The sequence below is a fragment of the Gorilla gorilla genome, chromosome 12 (assembly GCF_029281585.2).
Source record: "Gorilla gorilla gorilla isolate KB3781 chromosome 12, NHGRI_mGorGor1-v2.1_pri, whole genome shotgun sequence".
NCBI classification, from domain to species: Eukaryota; Metazoa; Chordata; class Mammalia; order Primates; family Hominidae; genus Gorilla; species Gorilla gorilla.
In genome coordinates, this window is record NC_073236.2 from 97,453,379 (window position 1) to 97,477,474 (window position 24,096).

Sequence of the window (24,096 nt, forward strand, 5' to 3'; positions counted from 1 at the left end):
ATGGCTTAGAAAGAAAGGATCCCAGTTCTTGATGGCCTCTTTTAAATGAGACCATATCCCTGATGTGTTCAAGTGAATAGGTACTACTTTTTTTTTTTTTTTTTTTCAGATGGGAGTCTCGCTGTCGCCCAGGCTGGAGTGCAGTGGCGCCATCTTGTCTCACTGCAAGCTCCGCCTCCCGGGTTCATGCCATTCTCCTGCCTCAGCCTCCCAAGTAGCTGGGACTACAGGCACCCGCCACCATGCCTGGCTAATTTTTTGTATTTTTAGTAGAGATGGGGTTTCACCGTGTTAGCCAGGATGGTGTAGCTCTCTTGACCTTGTGATCCACCCGCCTTGGCCTCCCAATGTGCTGAGATTACAAGTGTGAGCCACGGCGCCCGGCCTGGTACTACACATAATTCTTAACCGTCACAGTGATACTGAATTCTGTTACCTTACTGAAATCCTGCATTAACTTCAGGATTTATTTTCTTGGCGATTTCTAGGTAGATAAAGTGTTTACTCTTTTTTCCCCCCTCTTTTTGATGTGTATTTCCAATTAACAAAATCCTGGCAAAAAGCAAACTTACTTTTACCAGCACTTCTTGCCTACTCCAAGAGATTTTGTAATGCTTTTTAGGATATCACTGCAACTTAAATATACTGTCTCCTGGGCTAAGATCTTCGAGTAACAGTGTTAAAAGGTACACAGGAATTTGAGTCAAGCAGAAAGCCATTATGTTGACACTCAGGTACATAATAAAACAACCTTAGTATTCCACTGAAAACTGAATAGAAACTTTAAGTCAATCAGGACACTTAAAATCTTTCAAGGAAAGTACACAATGCTCATCACTGTAAAACTATTTTTGAATTTTAATACATTACTGTTAAATGCTGAAAAATACCCATAGGTACAACCCAGGCTCATCTAGTCATGGAAAATAATGCTAATAATAATACCTAATATTTACTAAGTACCTTGCATACATCATCACCTCTAAATCTCATGGCAACCTTAATGAGGATGTCCACTTAGTAGGTGAGATGGTTAGGATGCATAGATAGGTTAAGTAACTTTTCTGAAGTTACTTAACAAAAAATTGGTGTACTCAGGGTTCAAAACTAGGTCAGATGATTCTGGAGCAAATTAAGCACAGCTTTTTTTTTTTTTTTTTAAATACAGACAGGGTCTTGGTTAGTTGCCCAGGCTGGTGTCAAACTCCTGGACTCCAGTGATCCTCCCACCTTGGCCTCCCAAAGTGCTGGGATTACAGGTGTGAGTCACCTCACCTGGCCTAAGCACAGCACTTAAGTCAGGCTTATCTTTTACTCATTAAGAATTAACATGTTTACTTGTACTGCACCTATTTTTGTACTGCTTTTGAAGTGACAGAGGCTGTGTAACATTAAAAGTAAATGCAAGCATTAGAAATGGGAGAGAAAAAAGAAGTGACAGGGTATGTGAAAAAAGATGAAGCCAAAAGTGATCTTGGCTAGGCTCTTCTTATATAATGTTGAGGTTTTCCAGGTTCCTAAGGTTTGACGAGACACATCAAATTTTGAACTCAGTCTTTATCATCCTTGGAGACTAGTTTACTCATATGTTTATACTGTGAGGTAACTAGATTAATCAAGATTAGCTTGATCACAGGGGTTAGAATACAAAACAAAGGGTAAGCGATAAATGAGCTTTTGGTACAGTTGCCTTACTTTCTCATTCATCAAATGAAGGCAGCGACTAGATAATGGTCTCCTTCTAAAATGGGAAAAATGATTCTAACTATAAATTTTATAGTCCTTTTGTGATCAGACTTAATATTTTAAAAGAACACACAGAAGAAGGAATACAGGATAAATCTCCAAATTTACAGTTTATCTGAAGTTTTTTGAAATACCAAAATTTTAAGCACATCAACTTCAGAAAGATTGTAAAAGGTATTTGGAGACAGTAGAAAATGGAAATAAGTTTCAATGATTGGAAGAGTAAAGTTCTGTGAGTTTGTGGAAACTCCAGTGGCTGTCCTCTAGTTTGGAACCTATGAACATTAAACTTTAGAATTAACATAAAATAAATCAAAGCAGAAAGAGGCAAAGAAGAGTCATAATGGCTCTAAGCTTGGCAAGCCTAGAGTATAAGCTGATTATAGGTATAAATCTATCCAAAGAAAGTGTTATTTCACTGAGTTGGCACTAGTGTGGTCAGCAATGCAAGAGGAGTCACAGAGACAAATGTGCCCTATGTTTAGGGTACAGAGACCTGAATTGAGATCAGGTCCAGCGGCGATCCCTGCTCTACTGTGGATGTAAGCACTGGATTTGCTCACTTTCTGATTCTACTGTTGCTTCACATGTACTTTCCCTAAAGGAAAGGAATGCATTGGCTGGAGGATGCTCATGTCCTGTCCTCCTGGCATTTATATATTTTATGAATAAACTAGCATTTTTTTTTTTTTTTGTCAGGGTCTGGCTCTCACACCCAGGCTAGAGTGCAATGGCATCATCATGGCTCACTGCAACCTTGACCTCCACGGCTCTAGCGATCCTCCTGTCTCAGCATTCCGAGTAGCTGGGACTACAATGCATGCCACCACACCCAGCTTACGTGTATGTGTAAAGACACAGTCTCATTATGTTATTGCCCAGGCTGGATGTGAACTCCTGGGCTCAAGCGATCTGCCTCTTCAGCCTCCCGAAGTGCTGGGTTACAGGCATGCGCTACCATGCCTGGCCTAAACTAGCATTCTGATTAAAAGATGCTTTCCTGAGGCTTGCTTGCTTATAGAGAGACAACTTGTTGGCCAGGGGAAACTAGGATTTAGTGTCCTTACCAGTTCTAGTTCCTATTGTAAACTGACATTTTATAAACTAGCTTTAGAAAACTTGGTTGATGTAAGTCCATATCTCTAAAATGGATCTTGTCTTGTTTCTTAGCTTATGAAGTTGAGAGCAAGGCCCTGGACTATAATGATGTCATCATTCATTAAGGGACCCATGCATCAGCTAGCTGCCCTCTACCAAGAAGTGCTGTTTCACATCTTTGGGTACCAGCCATCTTTTCAACTGACATTTCCACATAAAGAGAGCTACTGTGAAGAGAGACTCCAAATGCATATAACTTATAATTTGTTAGACTGTAAGTTATAAGATTTACTTTATTATTTTTATTAAAGACATTTATAATTTATAGACATTTAATTAGAGATATCATAGTTTATTAGTGACACTTCCCAAAGCTCTAAGCCTACTGTACTTCTGCAGCTGTAACAGTCACCTAAATGTTGAGTAGTTAACAGGAAAATTACTAGAAACAGAAAATAGCATTTGTATTTGGAACTTTGAGAGTAGTTCTAGTTGTTATGTTTTAAAAAGACCTCATCTTTACAACAATGCTATAAAGTACGAACTACTATAAACTCCAGTTTTAAGATAATAAAATTAAAACTCTGAGAAGTTAACTTGCCTAAAGTCACAAACTAGTAAGCAGCAGAGACAGTGTTGATACAGTTTTGCCTGTCCTATATAACAGCAGACAATAGATAAAAGCAGGGGACTGACTATAAGACCAGCCGGTGGAAATAGGCAGCAAGAACTGACAGCTAGAAGCAAAGCACAAAACCGAAGACAATTAGGAACGCAGAATAGTTGAACCTTTCATTACAACCTCAAACGGTGCTGCAAACTTTTAACAGTTCCTATGGGTATCTCAAATTAATACTTTCTTCAAACGCTTCAAACAACTGCCTAACTGGATTAGGACAAGTCTCATGCATTTGACAAACTTGCCATTTCTCAATACTTCCAAGTCATTCTGATTATTCCATGTCACACATTGCTCTCTCTTCTGGATCAGCTGTACAGTAAAATAAGACACGTAATGAAAAACCTGAGGCATTACTGTACATTGGAAAGTCTGCTCTACTAAGAGTTAGTAGAATTGTGTTCAAATCCTTGATCTGCCATTACGTCACAAGATGACACCAATGCCAAGTCATTAATCTTCTCTGAAAAGTGGGCTAAGTGCTACAGGGCTACCTGTAAAATCTTGATTCTACAAGATTAAGTCATATTTGATATACTGTTTATTAAGGTGTGGACTTTTTTTTAAAAAAGGTTGAGATTAAAAACCGGACAGGTGCAGTGGCTCATGCCTAATCTTATCACTTTGGGAGGCTGAGGTGGGAGGACTGCTTGAGGCCAGGAGTTTGAGACCAGCCTGGACAACATAGGGAGACCTCATCTCTATGAAAAATAAAAAAAGTGAGCCGGGCAAGGTGGCACACACCTATGGTGCCAGCTAGTCAGGAGGCTGAGGCAGGAGAATTGCTTCAGCCCAGGAGTTTGAGGCACTGCACTCCAGCCTGGGTGACAGAGTAAGACCCTGTCTCAAAAGTGAAAACAAGATTAAAAAAACAGAAAACAAAACAAAACAAAAAAAATTGGGGGTCTGGTAGGGTAAACTTCAGTGATCTGAAAACTTCTTTTGGTGGAATATCTCATTTAATCATGTTGTGTACTATTCCATAAGACAAACATTAAGTTGATAAATTAAAAAATAGATTTAAATAAATTAATGGATAATGATTCATTATTGTCAAGGCAAACAAAAATATTTTGGACAAATTCTAAACTCTGAAGTTGTTTGTAGACTAGTTTACAAATGGACTCTGGTTTTAATATATGGTATAAAATATGCAAAAAGGCAAATAAGTCTGCTTCCTCAAATAGTACATGGCCTAGTTTTTGCTTAAATATAGTAAGCAAAATAAATTTCAGACCCATATTGAAGTTTATTTTGCTTATTACAAGATGTATATGCTTCTAAAAACTAATTCTTTTATCTGTTTCCCTAAAATGAACTGTTTTGTGGTAAAGACTGTTAAAGAATTCAAATTCAGGTAGTCTGGCTCAGAGTCTGTGCTCTTAACCACTATGCTACACTGCCTACCTTTCTCTTCCTGGCCTGAGCTGGACTGTACTTCTTGAGGACAAAGGAACACATGTTGTACATATTCCTGGTGCCTAAGCCATTTTGTTTGCTAGGGGAATACCTGCTGTACATTCAGTACTTGTCATGCTTACAGAAATTTAATCCAATTTTCATTCTATAATTATAACCCAATTAAGGCAGAAGTAGGCAATAAATTACAGGAAACATCCTTTCTGTTAACTCTCTTAAATGCAGACAAATATCCATATGCATTCTTTTATTTTAAGTGGCAGAGAAGTGATATAGGATGTTGTAGGGTGTTGAGGTGGGCAGAATCATAGGAGTTAAGATTAAACATGAGATGTTATTTCTGACTCATTCAGTTTTCAAAAAGTGTTATTCTAAAGGTTTCCTATGGAAATAGCTTTAAGAAACTGTTTTAAAACTAGTCACAGAGTGACAAATATTACATCCCCATCAAAAGGAGATGTCTTTTTAGAGCACACAGGAACTCTAATGTTCTGCTATCATGTATTACCAGTTCCAGTTTTCAAAGACAGAGATGAAAGCAGCTAACGACAGGAAACAACACATACATCGATGTAAAAATTTGTTTTTAACAGAAGTAGAATTTCCCAATAATTTTACAACTTGTTCTACTTCACTACTTACAGTGCACCTTCCATATCTGCTATATTTTCTTCCATTTTCAGAGACTACATAGAGGTAAATAAAGTTGTCATGAGATCCTACAGCCAGGAAGGTACCATCTAGAATAAAATAGGTCAGTGTTGACTAGAGAAATATACTGATAAATTTATTTACTGTTATTTTACTGATTTTACAAATGCTGTTAAATCTCATCAATTTAACTATTTGGCAATTAATGAATGAATCCTATCCACTAAGTACATTTGAAAAATAAATGGTCATCCAATCTAACACACAATCCCTTCTTAGAGATGCTTACAGGCCTTGGACTCTAGGCCTCATCTTCTAGTTAGTTGAAAACCGGCTCCAGAGAGGTTATCCTGCCTTCTTGGGTGGAAGGGTACAGTGTTTACATGGCAGGCTGAGTGGACAGGGGCTTAGTTCAGCTAGCATATATGATCTGTCCAATTACAGAACAGGTGCTCTTGGGAAGAGACCATATTCCTTTCTTTTGTGGTGTCCTTCCCTGTACCCACCACAGTGCTAAGCATGTAACAAATGGTCAATAAAGTCCACGTCATCTCTGGAATTCGACAGCTATATTTGTAGTGGTTATTTGCTACTACAACACTAAAAAATAATAAAACAAAACAAACCCCAGAAAAATGTTAAAATTTTTGTGCTTCATGAGGACTCAAAAGGCTTATAGCTTAAAGAACATACTTTTCCTTCCTTGTTCAATTTAAAGAATACTACTCTCTGTGCTTCCTTTGAAACAACTGAGAAGCAATCAAAAAGATTCTCTGGATCCCGTGCTAATGCAACAACTATTGGCATGTATTTTCAAATAAAGACAATGTCAGACTAACTCCAGGGAAGAGTGGTGTGAATCAAAGCTACATTAATAACAAGAAAAGGTAACTGGAGTATTATCACAGAAACTTAATATTGTGAATAAAGTACAAATAATTATTCTCAAGCAGGCTAAAGGAATATATCAAATTCTTATAGAGAATTGCTAAGTATTTAATTAACAAACCAATCATTACTATGTAACCGAAACAATGCACTAGATTCTAAAGGACTTGAAGGGCCTATACAATTTGCGTATTTTGAATTTCGCTGTAATTTCTTTTACATTCTCTTATAAATAAAGAAAAGCTTGCTAACCAGATGTGACATTTAGCCTAATACCTATTCAAAATTCTAAGTATGCGTAGTTCCGGAAAAAGGGGATCTGACTGCACTTTATTCTGCTTTCAATTGCAAATGCAGCTGTCCATTTTAAATTTGATGATTCAGAATGTTGTTTAAACTTTAGCAGATCTTTTGCAGTTTCTGGCAGCAGAATTTAATTTGATGTTGGGGGAAACAGATTTAATACTTAACAACTCTAAAGAGAGAAAAAAGTAGTCAGCCTTATCAGAAGTAAAACTATGCAATTGCAGTGAAGTGCTGTGAATGCCAGGCTTGGGAGGTGGGAGTAAATTTGCCTACCTATTGAGTAGCGCATCACAGATAGCTGTTCATTCCCGTCTGTGTGGATAGAAACTAGATCTCTGGTTTCTGCATCCAGAACAAACCACCTGTTAGGAAGTAAAAATCAAAATTTTCTTCAGATATTAGCATTTATAGAAAAAAAAAGTTGTTCTTTTTCTTTTTTTTTGAGATGGAGTCTTGCTTTGTCATAATGCTGGTGTGCATGGAGTGATCCTAGCTCACCACAGCCTTGAACTTCTGGGCTCACACCATCCTCCCACACCTCAGCCTCCTGAGTTGCTGGGACTACAGGTGCATACCACCATGCCTGGCTGATTTTTAATTTCTTTTTTGTTTTTAGAGATGGGGTCTTACTATGTTATCCGGGCTGGCCTTAAACTCCTGGCCTCAAGCGGTCCTCCCACCTCAGCCTCCCAAAGTAATGAGATTACAGGCATGTGCCACTGTGCCCAGACAGGTCTATTTTTTTAATTTTAAGAATTTTTAATAATGGTCCTTAAGTATGATATGTTTTCTTCTTCTAATGAAGGATAAATTCATTTAGCAAAATGCTGCTAGATAAAATATACATAAATATACATGGGCCTAGACATATTCTCATGTCTATTTGGGTATTCATTGACTGCCATTCCTGTCTCTTTGCTAGGCACTGTTTAAATAGAAAACAGAAATACAGGATCAGTGTTCTTGAAGAAGACACTAAGTTGGGAGAAAGGAAATGAGTCAATTGAAACAAAGAATGAAGAAATGCCAACCTCAGTGATGGTGACGCAATATAACAGAGGAACTCATAGGAGGAAAATGAATGATAGCAGCAGAAAAACATCCTTAGGGAAGATGTAAGATGTGGGCTGAGCTGAACACTGAGGGAATGTTCAGACATTTTAGCAGGAGGAACAGCAGCTGTATAGCTAAGGAGGTGGGAAAAACCACGGACAATATGAAGGTGGGAGGGAACAGTAGCAAGCCATTCATTTGGTGTGATTCAAAAGAACCAGCAGGGAGAACTCTCCTCCCTGAGACCTCCAACACTTGCACAGGGAAGCTCTAAATTTTTTGAAAGAGGTATCTTTTCATTCACATTTATAGGAAAGGTCAAAATGTAAATGCCTCTTGAGAGGTAAAACGACGACTTAAATCCAACTACATTATAAATCACTATTATCAGACCTTTTTCCTAAAAGTATTTGAAGGAAAGGATGGGTACTTCAGAAGAGCGTGGTAAGACCAGGGATATAAAGCAAAGATGGGAACCATGGACAGACAAACTTAAGGCTGCATAAGAGAGAGGATGGCAGCATGCACAGCTGGTTGGAAGAATTCAGAGTTGAGCACTGCCCAGATCAGAGTAGGCACTAAATATCTGCAGAATGAATAAGTGAACAAATACATTAAAAGTAAGTCTTGAACATGACAAAAACCAAATTTTAGCAAGAGGTATTTAATAGTAGTGCAGTGTGCAGGAAGAAAATGGATGGGATGGAAAGAACAGGACAAGACTAGAAAAACAAAATCACTACTTATTGGCCTTTAAACTCAAGTAATCACATATAAATTGTTTCTCTTACCTGAGTAGATGACAGAATTAGGTTAGCTGCCTAAAAGTTTCAGCCCATAGCTTACAAGTTACTAAAAATTCATTCATGAACTGAACAGGGCAAAAAAAGCAGCAATTTTTTTTTTTTTTAGACGGAAGCTTGCTTTCGTCCCCCAGGCTGGAGTGCAGTGGCACGATCTTGACTCACTGCAACCTCCGCCTCCTGGGTTCAAGCGATTCTCATGCCTCAGTCTCTCGAGTAGCTGGGATTACAGGTGGGCGCCACCACGCCCAGCTCATTTTTGTATTTTTAGTAGAGACAGGGTTTTACCATGTTGGCCAGGCTGGTCTCGAACTCCTGACCTCAGGTGATCTGCCCGCCTCAGGCTCCCAAGTGCTGGGATTATAGGCATCAGCCACCATGCCCGGCAAGTTTTTATTGTTAATCTTTATTTTTTACCTGCTCCTACCATCTGAGTCAAGTTTCATTTTTAATTATTCAGATGGAAAAAATTCCACCACTAATGTAAGCCAATAAAAAGAATTGTGATGGTAGCCTTTTTTTTTTTTTTTGAGACGGAGTCTCACTCTGTCACCCAGACTGGAGTGGATGGAGTGGAGTGGCACTATCTCGGCTCACTGCAACCTCCGCTTCCAGGTTCAAGCGATTCTCGTGTCTCAGCCTCCCAAGTAGCTGGGACTACAGGCGTGTGCCACCACGCCCAGATAATTTTCTGTATTTTTAGTAGAGATAGGGTTTCGCCATGTTGACCAGGCTGGTCTTGAACTCCTGACCTCAGGTGATCCCCTCGCCTTGTCCTCCCAACGTGGTGGGATTACAGGCATGAGCCACTGCATCCGGCCAATAAGTTTCTTTTCATTTTAAAGCACTACAACTAATATCTGGGAAAGGAACCATTTCCCTCTTAAATTAAAAGAAATATTTAGAAGAGAGAAAAGGGCTTGAAGGATTTTTTTTTTTAAAGCTTAGTGGTATGGTTTAACGTGGCTTAGTGCATTCAAGGTAGAATTGAAGACTCAAAGATCCCAATTTTTTACCTTGTCTACAAAGAGTCAAACTCTGTAAAATATTTGAAGAGATTTATTCTGAGCCAAATATGAGTGACCATGGCCCATGGTGAGACAGCCCTCAGAGAACATGTGGCCAAGGTGGTCGAGGCACAGCCTAGTTTTATACATTTTAGGGTGATATGAGACATCAATCAAATACATGTTAAGATATACATTGGTTCAGCCAGGCACGGTGGCTCATGCCTGTAATCCCAGCACTTTGGGAGGCCAAGGCAGGCGGATCACGAGGTCAGGAGATCGAGACCATCCTGGCATCCTAGCTAACCCGGTGAAACCCCGTCTCTACTAAGAATATAAAAAATTAGCCAGGCATGGTAGCGGGCGCCTGTAGTCCCAGCTACTTGGAAGGCTGAGGCAGGAGAATGGCGTGAACCCAGGCGGTGGAGCTTGCCGTGAGCTGAGATGGCACCACTGCACTCCAGCCTGCGTGACAGAGCGAGACTCCATCTCAAAAAAAAAAAAAGATATACATTGGTTCAGTAGGGAAAGGCCGGACAACTTGAAGGTAGGTGGGGGCTTCCAGGTTATAGGTAGATTTAAAAGTTTTCTGACAGGCAGGCCGGGCGCAGTGGCTCATGCCTGTAATCCCAGCACTTTCAGAGGCCGAGGTGGGTGGATCATGAGGTCAGGAGATCGAGCCCACCCTGGCTAACAAGGTGAAACCCCATCTCTAGTAAAAATACAAAAAATTAGCCAGGCATGGTGGCACGCGCCTGTAGTCCCAGCTACTTGGGAGTCTGAGGCAGAAGAATCATTTGAACCCGGGAGGTGGAGGTTGCAGTGAGCCGAGATTGCGCCACTGCACTCCAGCCTGGGCAACAGAGCAAGACTCCGTCTAAAAAAAAAAAAAAATTCTGATTGGCAATTGGTTATTATCAGTAGAAAGGAATTGTCTGGGTTATGATATGGGGTTGTGGAGACCAAAGTTTTATTGTGCAGATGAAGTCTTTAGGTAGGCTTCAGAGAGAACAGACTGTAAATGTTTCTTATCAGACTTAAGGTCTGTATTAATATTAAATGTTGGTTGGCTTTTCCTGAATTCTAAGAGGTTGTAACAAGGCATGACCTTCCCTTCCTGTTATGGCCTGAACCAGTTTTTCAGGTTAATTTTGGAATGCCCTGGCAGGGACGATGGTGGGGGGGGCTTAGAATTTTATTTTTGATTTATAACCTATCAGTGAAATCTCTAACTAAACACATTCATAAATTTTAGTAATTTTGTGAGCTATGAGCTGAAACTTCCAGGAAGCTAACCGAATTTTGTTATCTACTCAGGTAAGATAAATATCTTTCATATGTGAATACTTGAGTTTAAATGCTAATAAGCAGGAAAACTGGCACTTAGAAGCCACATGCTTCATGTTTACCAATTATTTTCATTTCAAAAAGTGCAGAGGAAGGCCGGGCATGGTGCCTCATGTCTGCAATCCTAGCACTTTCGGAGGCCGAGGCAGGAGGATTGCTTGAACACAGGAATTCAAAACCAGACTGGTCAATGTAGCGAGACCTCATCTCTGTTTTATTTTAAAATAACATTAAAAGTAAAATATAAAATAAAAAAAGCACATAAGACATACACTTTATTGCAACTGGACAGTACCCATAGGTTATGTTTCTTCTGAGAATGTAACTCATTAACCAATTTTTATGAGTATCCCTCTGAAATTCTTCTGGGCCTAGAAATGCCAAAGCTGATGTCAAGTGCCTTTTTAGAGAAAGGGAACAAAATAATATCCCAATTCAGACTGAAATGACACACCAAAACGACAAGATACAGAACTGCTCTGTATCAGGTGAGTTTTTAATGAGTTTATGGAAACTTTATGACACTCTCATGCATTTAAAAATTATTACCTTTTTTTTTTTTTTTTTTGAGACAGGGTCTCGCTCTGTTGCCCAGGCTGGAGTGCAGTTTACTGCAGCCTCAACCTCCCAGGCTCTCAGGTGATCCTCCCACCTTAGCCTCCCAAGTAGCTGGGACCAAAAGCATGTGCTACCACGCCTGGCTAATTTTTTGTAGAGGAGGGGTTTTGCCATGTTGCTGGTCTCGAACTCCGAGGCTAAAGCAATCCTCCCACCTTGGCCTCCCAAAGTGCTGGGATTACAGGTGTGAGCACCGCACCAGCCCAATTTTTATTTTGGAGAAGCCCCAACTAATACTGTTGTAAGACTGTTTCAAAGTCAGTTTAATCTTCCTAGGAAAACTATGTAATTTTATCTCTTTGGACACTCCCTGAGAATGTAACGAAACCCAAGAGTGTCTGTTTTGGTAAAATGTGTAGAAACCTAAAACTCTTAAGTCATTTACTGGTTAGAGATAGTGACTATCAAAAAAGAAACCAAAAAACCCCCACCAAAACCTTGCCTAAGTTTTCTGTTTCTTTAATTATTAATACATTATTAGACACTAATTCTTCTACTTTTGGTAAATCATTTTTAGTAGTAATTCAATGTTTGTTATTAAAGATATACAACTTCCATATATAATTTTGGAGTTCCCACCCCTTTTCATTGCAAGAACTGTTTTACCTTCAGAAAAGACTTTTGGGCTCAGAGGCTCTATCTCTAACAACAAATCCTCTAGCCAAGGGGATTTTCTACAAATTAAAAAAAAATGTTTTTTAAATTTCACTCCTGGCTTCAAGAGATCTTCCGGCCTGGGCCTTGGGCCTGAGCCACCATGATGGCCAAATAAATATTTAAGTTTTTACTATTTCATTGTATTCTTATTCTAGTCTAGAGTATATACATTAGAACCAAGCTTCTGGCTGGGTGTGGTGGCTCATGCCTGTAATTCCAGCACTTTGGGAGGCTGAGACAAGCAGATCACTTGAGGTCAGGAGTTCAAGACCAGCTTGACCAACATGGTGAAACCCTGTCTCTACTGAAAATACAAAAATTAGCCAGGCATAGTGGTGCACGCTTGTAGTCCCAGCTACCTGGGAGGCTGAGTCATGAGAATCACTTGAACCCAGGAGGCAGAGGCTGCAAGTGAGCTGAGATTATGTCACTGCACTCCAGCCTGGGAGACACAGCAAGACTCTGCAAAAGGGAAAAGGGAAGGGGAAGGGGAAGGAGAAGGGGAAGGGAAAGGGAAAGGGGAATGGGAAGGGAAAGGGGAAGGGGAGAAAGGAAGAAAGATCCATTAGGCCTTACAGAATCCCATAATGATTACAACTATGGTACTGGCATAAGCACAGATATATATATATTTATGGAACAGAATTCAAAGTCCAGAGAAAATCTCATACATCTTTGGTCAATTTATTTTCAAAAACGGTGCCAATACTATTCAATGGAGAAAGAAAAGTCTTTTCAACAAATGGTGCTGTAACTGAATATCCACATACAAAAGAATGAAGTTGGACACCTACTGGGCCATACTATATATGAAGATTAACTCAAGACGAATTGGAGACCTAAAGGTAAGAGCTAAAACTATAAAACTCTTAGAAGAAAACATAGAAGTAAATATTTATGCCTAAGAAACAAGAGAAAGAACAGATAAACTAAACTACATCAAAACTTAAAACTCTGGTGCTATTAACAACACCAAGAAAGTGAAAAGACCACCCTCAGAATGAGAAAAATATTTGAAAAAGATCTATAAGGAACTGTATCCAGAATATATAAAAAACTCTTACAAGAACAAACAACCCAATTCAAAGATGGGCACAGGATTTCAACATACATTTCTCTAAAGAGGATATACAAGTGGCCAATAAGTACTTGAAGAAATGCTCAACATCATTAGCCATCAGAGAAATGCAAATCAAAAGCATAATGAAAAACTACTTCACACCCACTAGGATGGCTATACTCAAAACACAGATAATATGTACTGGCAAGGATGTGGAGAAACTGAAACCCTCATACATTGCTGGTAGAATCATAAGACAATATGGCTGCTGTGAAAAAGTTTGGTAGTTCCTAAAAAAAAAAAAACAATTTTTTTTTTTGTGGTTGTTTTGGTTTTGAGAAAGGGTCTCGCTCTGTCATCCAGGCTGGAGTGCAGTGGTGCCATCATAGCTCACTATGATAGCCTTGACATCCCAGATTCAAATTATCCTCCCACCTCAGGCTCCTGAGTAGCTGGGACCACAGGCATGTGCCACCATGCCTGGCTATTTTTTTTTAAATTTTTTTGTAGAGGCAAGGTCTTGCTATATTGCCCAGGCTGGTCTCGAACTCCTAGGCTCTAGTGATCCTCCTGCTTCAGCCTCCCAAAGTGTGGGGATTACAGGTGTGAGCCATTGTGCCTGGTCTTAAAATGTTAAACATGGAGTTTTAACCCAACAATTCTACTCTTTTATATCCCAGAGAGCTGAAAACATATATCTACTCTAAAGCTCATGTATGAATGTATGTAGCAGCATTATTCATAGTAGCCAAAAAGTGGAAATAACCCCTATGTCCATCAGTTGATGAAGGTGGTATATCCATACAATGGAATGTTATTTGGCCATAATACATGCTATATATGAAGTACTTAACATGGATAAACCTTGAAAACATTAAGTGAAAGAAGCTAATCACAAAACTTCACATTATATGATTCATTCCATTTATAGAAAATGCCCAGAACAGACAACCTATAAAAACAGAAAGTGGGTCAGTTGCCTAGAGTAAGGGGGAGGTGGGTGGGGTCATGGGGAATGACTATTAATGGGTACAGGATTCCTTTCTGGGTTAAAAATTGTTCTGAAATTAGACTGTGAGGATAGCTGCATAACCCTGTGAACTTACTGAATTATATATCTTAGATCAGTGAATTTTATAGTATGTGAATTATTTTTTATTTCTTTTTTTGGGGGGTTATGTGAATTATATCTCAACAAAGTTGTTAAAAAGAATCCTTTCTATGTGAGCATTAACTTTTGTTTTTTGTTTTGAGACAGTGCCCAGGCTGGTGTGCAATGGCGTGATCTCAGTTCATTGCAACCTCTGCCTCCTGGGATAAAGCAATCCTCCTGCCTCAGCCTCCCGAGTAGCAGGGTCTACAGGTGCACACACCACCACGCCTGGCTAATTTTAAAATTTTTCTTGTAAAGACAGGGTTTTGCCATGTTGCCCAGGCTGGTTTCAAACTCCTGGGCTCAAGCAATCCACCTGCCTTGGCCTCCTCCCAAAGTGCTGGGATTACAGGCATGAGCCACTGTGCCCAGCAGCATTAACGTGTTAAGGAAGTACTATGTCCACTTAAGGTTATACGTTTAATTTTTTTCTCTTAAAATTACATTAATAAGACATTATTTTAAAACGATAATTGTACTTATTTGATGCTTTATTCACACTGTGCTTACTCTTTAGTTACATGAAGTAGAAGATATCTAGATCTGGACATGAAGACATCATTACTTTTTTTTACTAGTCACTTTTTTTGGATCATGCACAACTTGGAGATGTGTTGCATTCTACTAGAAAAATGTCCTTGGCTGGGCGTGGTGGCTCACGCCTGTAATCCCAGTACTTTGGGAGGCCCAGGCAAGGTGATCACTTGAGGCCAGGGGTTCCAGACCAGCCTGGCCAACATGGGGAAACCCTGTCTCTACTAGAAATACAAAAATTAGCTGGGTATGGTGGTGGGCGCCTGTAATCCCAGCTACTCAGGAGGCTTGAGGCTAAAGAATCGCTTGAACCTGGGAGGCAGAGGTTACAGTGAACTGGGATCACGCCACTGCACTCCAGCCTGGGTGAAAGAGGGAAACTGTCTCTAAATAAGTAAATAAAATAAAATAAAATAAAAATTTCTTAACCCTAGGTGTGACTTTTTTCAGGCTTAGGGTCAGTGATAATAATAGAATGGCTACATTAAGATTTTTCCATTTTAGACAATACATTCAGGTATTCATAGATCCAAGGCAAAAATAAAAACAAATGAGAAAGTTCCCCAAGGATCAACAGAACCTAACCAGATCTGAAACCAAAGACAGGAGTTACATACAGAATGAACACTGACAACTACATCTCCCCTAGATTCTAATCAATCCCCAAATGGACTGCCAGCACTTTCAATTTAGTTATCACATCACTCTCATGAAGTGTTTTCTACTTACAACTCCAAGAGAAACCAATTGGCTTACCTTTAGTTTAAGTCACTAAAATTGAGTGACTTTCCATTTTAAGCTTGTCAATGATGACTTCACAGCTATGTAAATGTTGGAAAGTAATTTCAGTGAGTTTTTCAGAACAATTTTCCCTACAAATTGGGGCTGTGTATGTATATTTGTAAACACACAGTGTTTGCTTCAACCAAAGCAGTTTATCTTCATGATTCAAACCCCGCTAGCCTTACAATCGCCCATTTAGTGTTTAACTCCCTTGTATACATAGTATGCTTTAACAATGTCAATCAGTGATTTAATTGTCAAAGATAAACCTTCCTAACAATATTTCTAAGTAATGCTGTAAATATCTCAAAGAGTATTGTTGGATTAGAGGAAAGGACAAGCTTTGGAACCATGCAGAACCTGAGCTCAATCACAGGTAACAGAACTCTATGGGTCTTGGTTTCCTGTTTGTGCAATCACGATATTAATAAACACTATGTTACATTCTTGTGAAGAGTAACATATAAAAAGAATTTAGCGGCCAGGTGCGGTGGCTCACACCTGTAATCCTAGCACTTTGGGAGGCCGAGGCGGGAGGATCACGAGGTCAGATTGAGACCATCCTGGCTAACACAGTGAAACTCTGTCTCTACTAAAAATACAAAAAAAAAAAAAAAAAATTAGCCAGGCGTGGTGGCAGGGCACCTGTAGTCCCAACTACTCTGGAGGCTGAGGCAGGAGAATGGCGTGAACCCAGGAGGCGGAACTTGCTGTGAGCCGAGATCATGCCATTGCACTCCAGCTTGGGTGACAGAGCGAGACTCTATCTCAAAAAAAAAAAAAAGGATTTAGCACAAGGTCATCAGACACTGAATAAATGATATCTCTTACTTTTATTATTTCAAGGACTTTAGCATTTGTGATATCTGTTTAGCTGCCAAAAATAAAGATGTGAAGTGAATTCCTTTGTGGTTTTCTGAAAACTAGATCAGCACTACACCTCAGATGGTTTCCTATGTGCTTAACCATTTTTTTTGGTTGAAGAAAATAATTTCCTCCAAATCCTACAGTGACCTGTCATGTGTCTTTCTCAAAGAGAATGGACCAAACTCGGTCCAAATGGACAAATGTCCAAGTCTAAGTGCTTTTAAACCTCATCATGATCTATTACTAACATGTGTTTTGGGGAAGAGCTGAGCTAGCCTTCTATATTTGCAAAGTATCACCAACTGCTCTCTCAAGCAGCCTAATTCTAAAATTCAATGATTTCACTCAATAACATCTCTAGTTTCACATTCATAATTCAATTATCTTTAAAGACCTATTTTTCCATTATTCTGAAAGATTCTGCAGCACTATATGTAAGAAGAAATTGGAATGTTTTCACATTTCAGGTGTTAATTTGTATCTAACAGCCAGAAGGAAAAATCGCTATAAAAAAACCCCTCTAAATGACTAAATTTAGTTAGAATTAAATGAATTAGTTGGTTTAAAGTATTTAAGTCTTATATAGAAACAAAAATATTTACATAAGCATGTTCACAATAGTCTCACCCCATTAAAAATCAGCATTCCACATTTTTTAATGAGTTTAATTTTGGGAAAATTGACTTCATGTTTTTCTTTGTCTCCTTAAAAAATGTGAGAAGGACTACTTACTAGCAGAGGCAATAAAGTTGAGTCAATTAAAGATATATAAATCATAAACATGTTAACCTTAGGTACTATACAAGGTCTGCAAGACAGGTCTTAAATTATTTTAGAAAATGTTATCTTTATTATATATCTGCGTAGCATTTAAAAAAGACAGGATGGCAAAAGGTATAGCACAAACAACTTATAAATGCTCAATGGTGTTACATCAGCTTCAAATCCTTCCCCTGCATAAAAGTATGAGGAGAGAAATTTTCTGATTCTTCTAATTTCACAAAGGAAAAGTCAAATCTGCAACTCCTTTTCAATGAAGCCCATAATGACCACTCTATCATTTTGCAACTGCACTCCCTCTTAATCTCCCATCATTTTCCCTATCCTCACATTGTTCTTAACATTTTCTAATATAATTCGTGATAATGTTTATTATTTTTATTTTTTATTTTTTGTAGGGATGGTGTCTCACCCAGGCTGGTCTCAAACTCCTGGCCTCAAGCAATCTTCCTGCCTCAGCCTCCCAAAGCACTGGAATTACTGGCGCGGGCTACTGCAACTCGCCTTATTTTATTATTATTTTTTTTTTTGAGATGGAGTCTTGCTCTGTTGCCCATGCTGGAGTGCAGTGGCACAATCTCGGCTCACTGCAACTGTCTCCCAGGTTCAACTGATTCTCCTGCCTCAGCCTCCAGAAGAGCTGGGATTACAGGTGTGTGCCACTACGCCTGGCTAATTTTTGTATTTTTAGTAGAGACGGGGTTTTGCCACATTGGCCAGGCTGGTTTCGAACTCCTGACTTCAGGTGATCCGCCCACCTTGGCCTCCCAAAGTGCTGGGATTACTGTGCCTGGCTGCGTCAGGGTTTATTTTTTATTCTGTCCCATACACGCTAAAATGTGGGCTTCACAGGACAGGAATTTTTGTTTTGTTTTCTGATGTATTCTGAATACACACAATAGCATGTAGCATGTAGCAAAAGGCAGGTGCTCAATAAATAATTGAATTCTATGAATATACAAAACGGATAAGAACAACAAGCATATTAGTGTGCCACTTAAGAGATTAATTCTCCAGATCAGATTGAGAACATTCCTGAATAGCATTTAAACATCCCACCACTTGAGATTACTCAGTTCACTTCAAGACCCTACCTGCCTGAGTGCGTTCCTATGGCCACCACTGTGCCACTTGGATGAAAATCTGCACAGTGTCCTGGTTCCTAGAAAAGAGACAGACAGCTGTTGCGGAGTATATGAGAAAGTCTCCCTAGATCTATGGGGACAGTAGCAAAAACTTCTGAAAATAACCTGTTTCGTTCAAACATAAAATTTCAATCAACTTTGTAGCTAATGAGAAATACCACACAGATATGAGAAGAAAAAGAATTTCAGAGCATGAAGGGGATATGCTGGCAGAGCGGTGAGGGAAAGGGACAACCAGCTTGTGGCTAGGGAGTGGAACAGTAATAAGGATAATAACAACAAACACTGGTACAGTTCTTTAGCATCCACAAAGAACTTATATACACCTCTTGGGCTAGAGAAGGTGGATATCTGGGTTGGGTAGAGAGAAAATACAGTAAGAGACCACCCAGAAAGAAGACAGTAGAGCCTGTTAGTGAGCAGCACTTACTGAATCCAACTGCAATGCCACCCGAGGCACAAATGTTTCCATAATAATTAATGCTATGTAGATATGTGAAATCTTTATGATTTTACTACTGAAGCTGATGGACAAATTGAGCTTTTACGCTGCTAACTTACTTCTTTTATTTTTTATTTTTTGAGACAGAGTCTCGTGTTGCCCAGGCTGGAGTGCAGTGGCACGATCTCGGCTCACTGCAAGCTCCGCCTCCCGGGTTCATGCCATTCTCCTGCCTCAGCCTCCCGAGTAGCTGGGACTACAGGCGCCCACCACCACGCCTGGCTAATTTTTTGTATTTTTACTAGAGACAGGGTTTCACCGTGTTAGCCAGGATGGTCTCGATCTCCTGACCTCGTGATCCGCCTGCCTCGGCTTCCCAAAGTGCTGGGATTACAGGCGTGAGCCACCTTGCCCGGCCTAACTTACTTCTTTAAAATCGGTTCATGTTCACACTTTAAGACTAAACGCTACCCTCTTATCTCCACCCTCTATTACTAAACCATATGTTTACATTTGGTTTGAATCAACACTTAGTCCTTTTTACTTTGCTGCTCTCAACTGCCAGTGTGAGGAGTTTCTGTGGGGAGGTTAATAATCACATCCTGCTTCACTCACATCTACCAGCCTGGTCCATTCCAGCCTGTGTTCCACTGAGTTCCACAGGCACACCTGCCTGTCCTGAGCACATGTCAAGAGCAAATCTTTGAAGGGATGCGTGGCAAGACCCCAAAGCTCATCTGTATGACCCTGAAAATGAAAGACACTCATTGTTATAAGAACCAAAGAATATCATAAAAAATATTCAGTTAACGGTTAATATCACACAGCTTACCTGTACTTCTATTTGGAAGCCATCATTAAATGTTCCTCGTAAAATAAAGTTTCGTGATGTGCCTACTAAAAATTGATCTGCCTTTCCTTCTGCTACAGCTCTGATTGTGCCATACTGATCAGGAACCTAGAAAAAAAAGTGTAAAGTCACCATGTACATACTAATATGCATTAATTACTACTCGAAGCCTGCATTTATAGCTGTAAGCAATTATGAGGTAATTATGACGAAAGCCCAAATCTGAATATGGTAATCTCATACTACTACTAATTTATTTGTCCCATTACATTTTATTATACAGAAGTTATAATAATTATCAACATTCTTTGCTTCAGTTAATTTTAAATGTATATTTTATATGACTTTAGGAGTTAAGGGTTAAGAATAGGGAAAAAAGGCTGGGCACGGCGGCTCACACCTGTAATCCCAGCACATTTGGAGGCCAATGCGGGTGGATCACCTGAGGTCAGGAGTTCGAGACCAGCCTGGCCAACATGGTGAAACCCCGTCTCTACTAAAAATACAAAAATTAGCCAGGTGCGGTGGCGGGCGCCTATAATCCCAGCTACTCAGGAGGCTGAGGCAGGAGAATTGCTTGAATCCGGGAGGCAGAGGTTGCAGTTAGCCAAGACTGGGCCACTGTATTCCAGCCTGGGCGACAGAGCAAGACTCTGTCTCAAAAAAAAAAAAAAAAAAAAGGCAAAAAGAAGTAAGTTCTATTAGATCACATGAAATCACATGAAGAATGTGGTCGGGTTTTGTTACTTATTAGTTATATTAGTTACATTACTTTGGGTAAGTTACTTAGCCTAAGAAACATTTTCTGTAATATAAGGATAATAATACATGCCCTACCTACTCTTGATTGTTGTAAGGATCAAAATATAAAAATATTCTCACCACAAAAAAATGATAAATGCATGAGGCAACAGACATACTAACTACCCTGACTGGATTACTATACAGCATATCTGCATCAAAACATCAGATTGTATCCCATAAATATGTTCAATTACAATGTGTCAATTAAAAAAATGTAATGTGGAAGTTCTCTGTAAATTAAAAAACAATATATTGTAAAGTATTATAATAATAGGATTCCTTGGGAGAGCAATTTCATTTAATGCAATACATGGAACAATCTCAGTGAATGCTGTGTTAATACATTTAATAATAATCTCAAAGAATGATTCTGAAATAATGGAATTATAAATCCCACTTTATCAAGTGGGATCTGAAATTACTCCTAAAAATACAAATAACTGAACTCTAAGAGGAATCCAAATTTACATTAGAAATGGGAAAGGAAGGAGTGAACTAGATTGTATAGCTTTTATTAACAAAGGATATGAGTTATCTGTGAAGAAAACAGTGATGGAAGTTGCATTTTCAGTATGAACTGAAGGTTGTGATTAAGCAACTCTTTATTATCCATCTTCCTGGAAATAAAATCCAAGAGCAGTACTATCAGGATCCTCTTTTTAAGAGGATTTTCCAGAAGATTTTCTCTGGAAAGAATGCTACATGTAGAAAAAAAACACTAAACATAAATCCAAAATATAAATCACCAAAAAAGAGAAGAAAAATTAAACTTTGTGACATTTACTCTGGTTTTAACAGGCAAATTATTCTGCCTAATCTTTAAAAATATTCTTTCAAAGTATTTTAATGGTCTTTTTTTTTTTTTGAAAAACGTTATCTTAAAGGCAACAACAAACTCCTTTCTTGAGGAAAGGAAATGAAATTATAAGAATTTAATAAGTTTGCCAGAAAAGTATAAGTTATCTTAATGTGGGACAAAATACCTGAGTTTAGAGTATTTAATATTTTTATATTTCATTTCCATCCTTACCTCTATTTCTCTTTCAGGATTCAGATCATGATCCCACAGAATTATTTTTCTGTCTTTCCCTCCTCCAGTTAATAACATCCCATTTCTCATCTGACAAAGTGTGAACACACTGCCATCATGAGCTTTGATTTGTTTGCTGATTTGATATACACCTAATATGAGGGAAAAATAAAAACACTAGTGATAATACTTTTCTTCAGATTTTAGTGTCTATTTGGAAGAAAACTTCAGTAGAACTAGAGTTAATAATCAGAAAGTTCATATGACTCAATCAAAAACCTATTTTCAGCAAGTCTTTTGTGCAAAGCAGGTAGTAAAGTTTAGGGTATAATACAATCTTTTGCATTTATGTCAATATTTATTTACTCTGAAAATATTTCAAAATATTTTCCTACAAAAAACCAAAGCAAAAGTAGCGATAATTCCACAGACGAAAGGGGATATAGTATAGGTTTCAGAACTTTACTATCTCTCATAATCATCTTGTATGGTAGCTAGGGTAGATGTTACTCTTCTGATATTAGAGCTCAAGACACAAGAGGTACAGGAGCAGCTTAGGGGATACCACATAGTTAGCTAATAACAAAGCTGTGACTAGGCTCAAGTCTCCCACCTTGATGTTCCTTTAACTCTGCAAAAACATCTTTGTTGACCTTCTGAGGTAACAGTCACAACGTTTAACGTTTTACAACCATTGTTAACCCAGAGGCCTTCTGCTGTGCCAAGGATTACTCCCCTTTATTTGCTGAGATATGGGGGCACTACGGAAGTTATTGGGACAAAGGTAGGCAATGGATACCTGCAGTGATGGCTTTTGACCTACTAGCAGAGAATAATTTCAGTATTTTAAAAATTGATTCAGCTGTACCAATGTATTGATGGCTAAATAACAGCCCAGTTTTCTTGTATACCCATAGCACACTTTGTTAAGTACCCAGGGAGAGACCAAGGGGGTACATAAAAGGTCTTTTAGGCAAACACATGTGGTTTTTTAAATTATATTTTGCCCCCTTTTAAGGGTGAGAATAAGATGATAGTACTCATACCTTTTTCTTTGGTATTCATAAATGCCTTACTCAGAGAAGCTCTTTAGCTAGATAGGCTAGCAGAGCAAGAGTAAAGCTTTTTGGAAGATGATGTCCTACAGAATTAGTTACCAGGTTCAAAATGGGAAGGTAGAACCTTATTGAAATATGGCCAAAGTAAGTCAATAAATAGCCCTTAGTCCTCTTGAAAAAATTCAGGTTTAACAACTATTCATTTTCTAAAACTGTTCCTCAACTGATGAATAGATTTTAAAAACATAGTATGTCTATACAGTGTGATATTACTCAGCCATAAAAAGGAATGAGGTATTGACACATGCTACCACCACATGGATGAATCTTAAAAACATAATGCTAAGTGAAGGCTGGGCGCCGTGGCTCACACCTGTAATCCCAGCACTTTGGGAGGCCGAGGTGGGTGAATCACCTGAGGTCAGGTGTTTGAAACCAACCTGGCCAACATGGCAAAACCCTCTCTACTAAAAACACAAAATTAGCCAGGCATGATGGCACATGCCTGTAATCCCAGCTACTTGGGAGGCTAAGGCAGGAGAATCGCTTGAACCTGGGAGGCGGAGGTTCAGTGAGCCGAAATCGCACCACTGCACTCCAGCCTGGGCAACAAGAGTGAAACTCTATCTCAAAAAACAAACAAACAAAACAAAACAAAAAAAACTAAGTGAAAGAAGCAAGTCATAAAAGACCACACATTGTATGACTCCATTTATATGAAATGTCATGAACAAGTAAATCTATAGAGACCTAAAGGAAATTGGTGGTTACCTAGGGGCTGAGGGGAGGGAGAAATAGAAAAATGACTACTAATGGGTACAGGCTTTCTTTTTGGGGTGATGAAAATGTCCTTAGGTCAGATAGTGGTGATGGCTGCACAACCTTGTAAATATACTAAAAACCACTGAACTTAAAGGCATACTTCAACAGGGTAGATTTCATGGTATGTGAATTATATATCGAAGCTGTTACTGAGATTGTTCTTTTTTACTCATCTATTTGAGCTGCTATTATACTTAACAAATTGACTAAAATTTCTAAGGCTTTGGTATCCTAAAAAAAATTATGTCTCAGTTTGAGTATGCTAGTGGTACAAATACTTAACAGATGGGTGTATATGGCAGGGAGACAGGAAAGGGCTTGCTTGATTTGGAGGAGAACTTGCCCAGTTCAGCAGAGCTGGAAGTAGAACTCCAACAAACTTGCTGTTCAGGTCAACTGTCTCCACTTACATCAACATTTATCATCTAAAAATACCTTAAAAATTGAACAACACAACTGTGTTCATTGGGATAGGTAGATAAGTATCTATCTCTGT

At 38.9% G+C, this 24,096-nt stretch overlaps 1 protein-coding gene across 4 annotated transcripts in view; it reads right to left on the reverse strand.

Moving 5' to 3' along the window:
• Nucleotides 1-24,096, reverse strand: part of EML4 (EMAP like 4) — a 167,777-nt gene that overhangs the window by 11,046 nt on the left and 132,635 nt on the right. For all 4 annotated transcript variants that reach the window (XR_010129993.1, XM_031007213.3, XM_031007223.3 and 1 more), the window contains 6 exons: nucleotides 21,721-21,872; nucleotides 19,869-19,994; nucleotides 19,652-19,783; nucleotides 18,544-18,611; nucleotides 7,061-7,149; nucleotides 5,585-5,682 (listed from right to left, as the gene is read on the reverse strand). Coding sequence is in view for 3 of the 4 variants with exons in the window: in XM_031007213.3 (XP_030863073.2) it covers nucleotides 5,585-5,682; nucleotides 7,061-7,149; nucleotides 18,544-18,611; nucleotides 19,652-19,783; nucleotides 19,869-19,994; nucleotides 21,721-21,872 (665 nt within the window). In the remaining variant the exon portion in view is untranslated. The remainder of the gene's footprint in view (nucleotides 1-5,584; nucleotides 5,683-7,060; nucleotides 7,150-18,543; nucleotides 18,612-19,651; nucleotides 19,784-19,868; nucleotides 19,995-21,720; nucleotides 21,873-24,096) is intronic.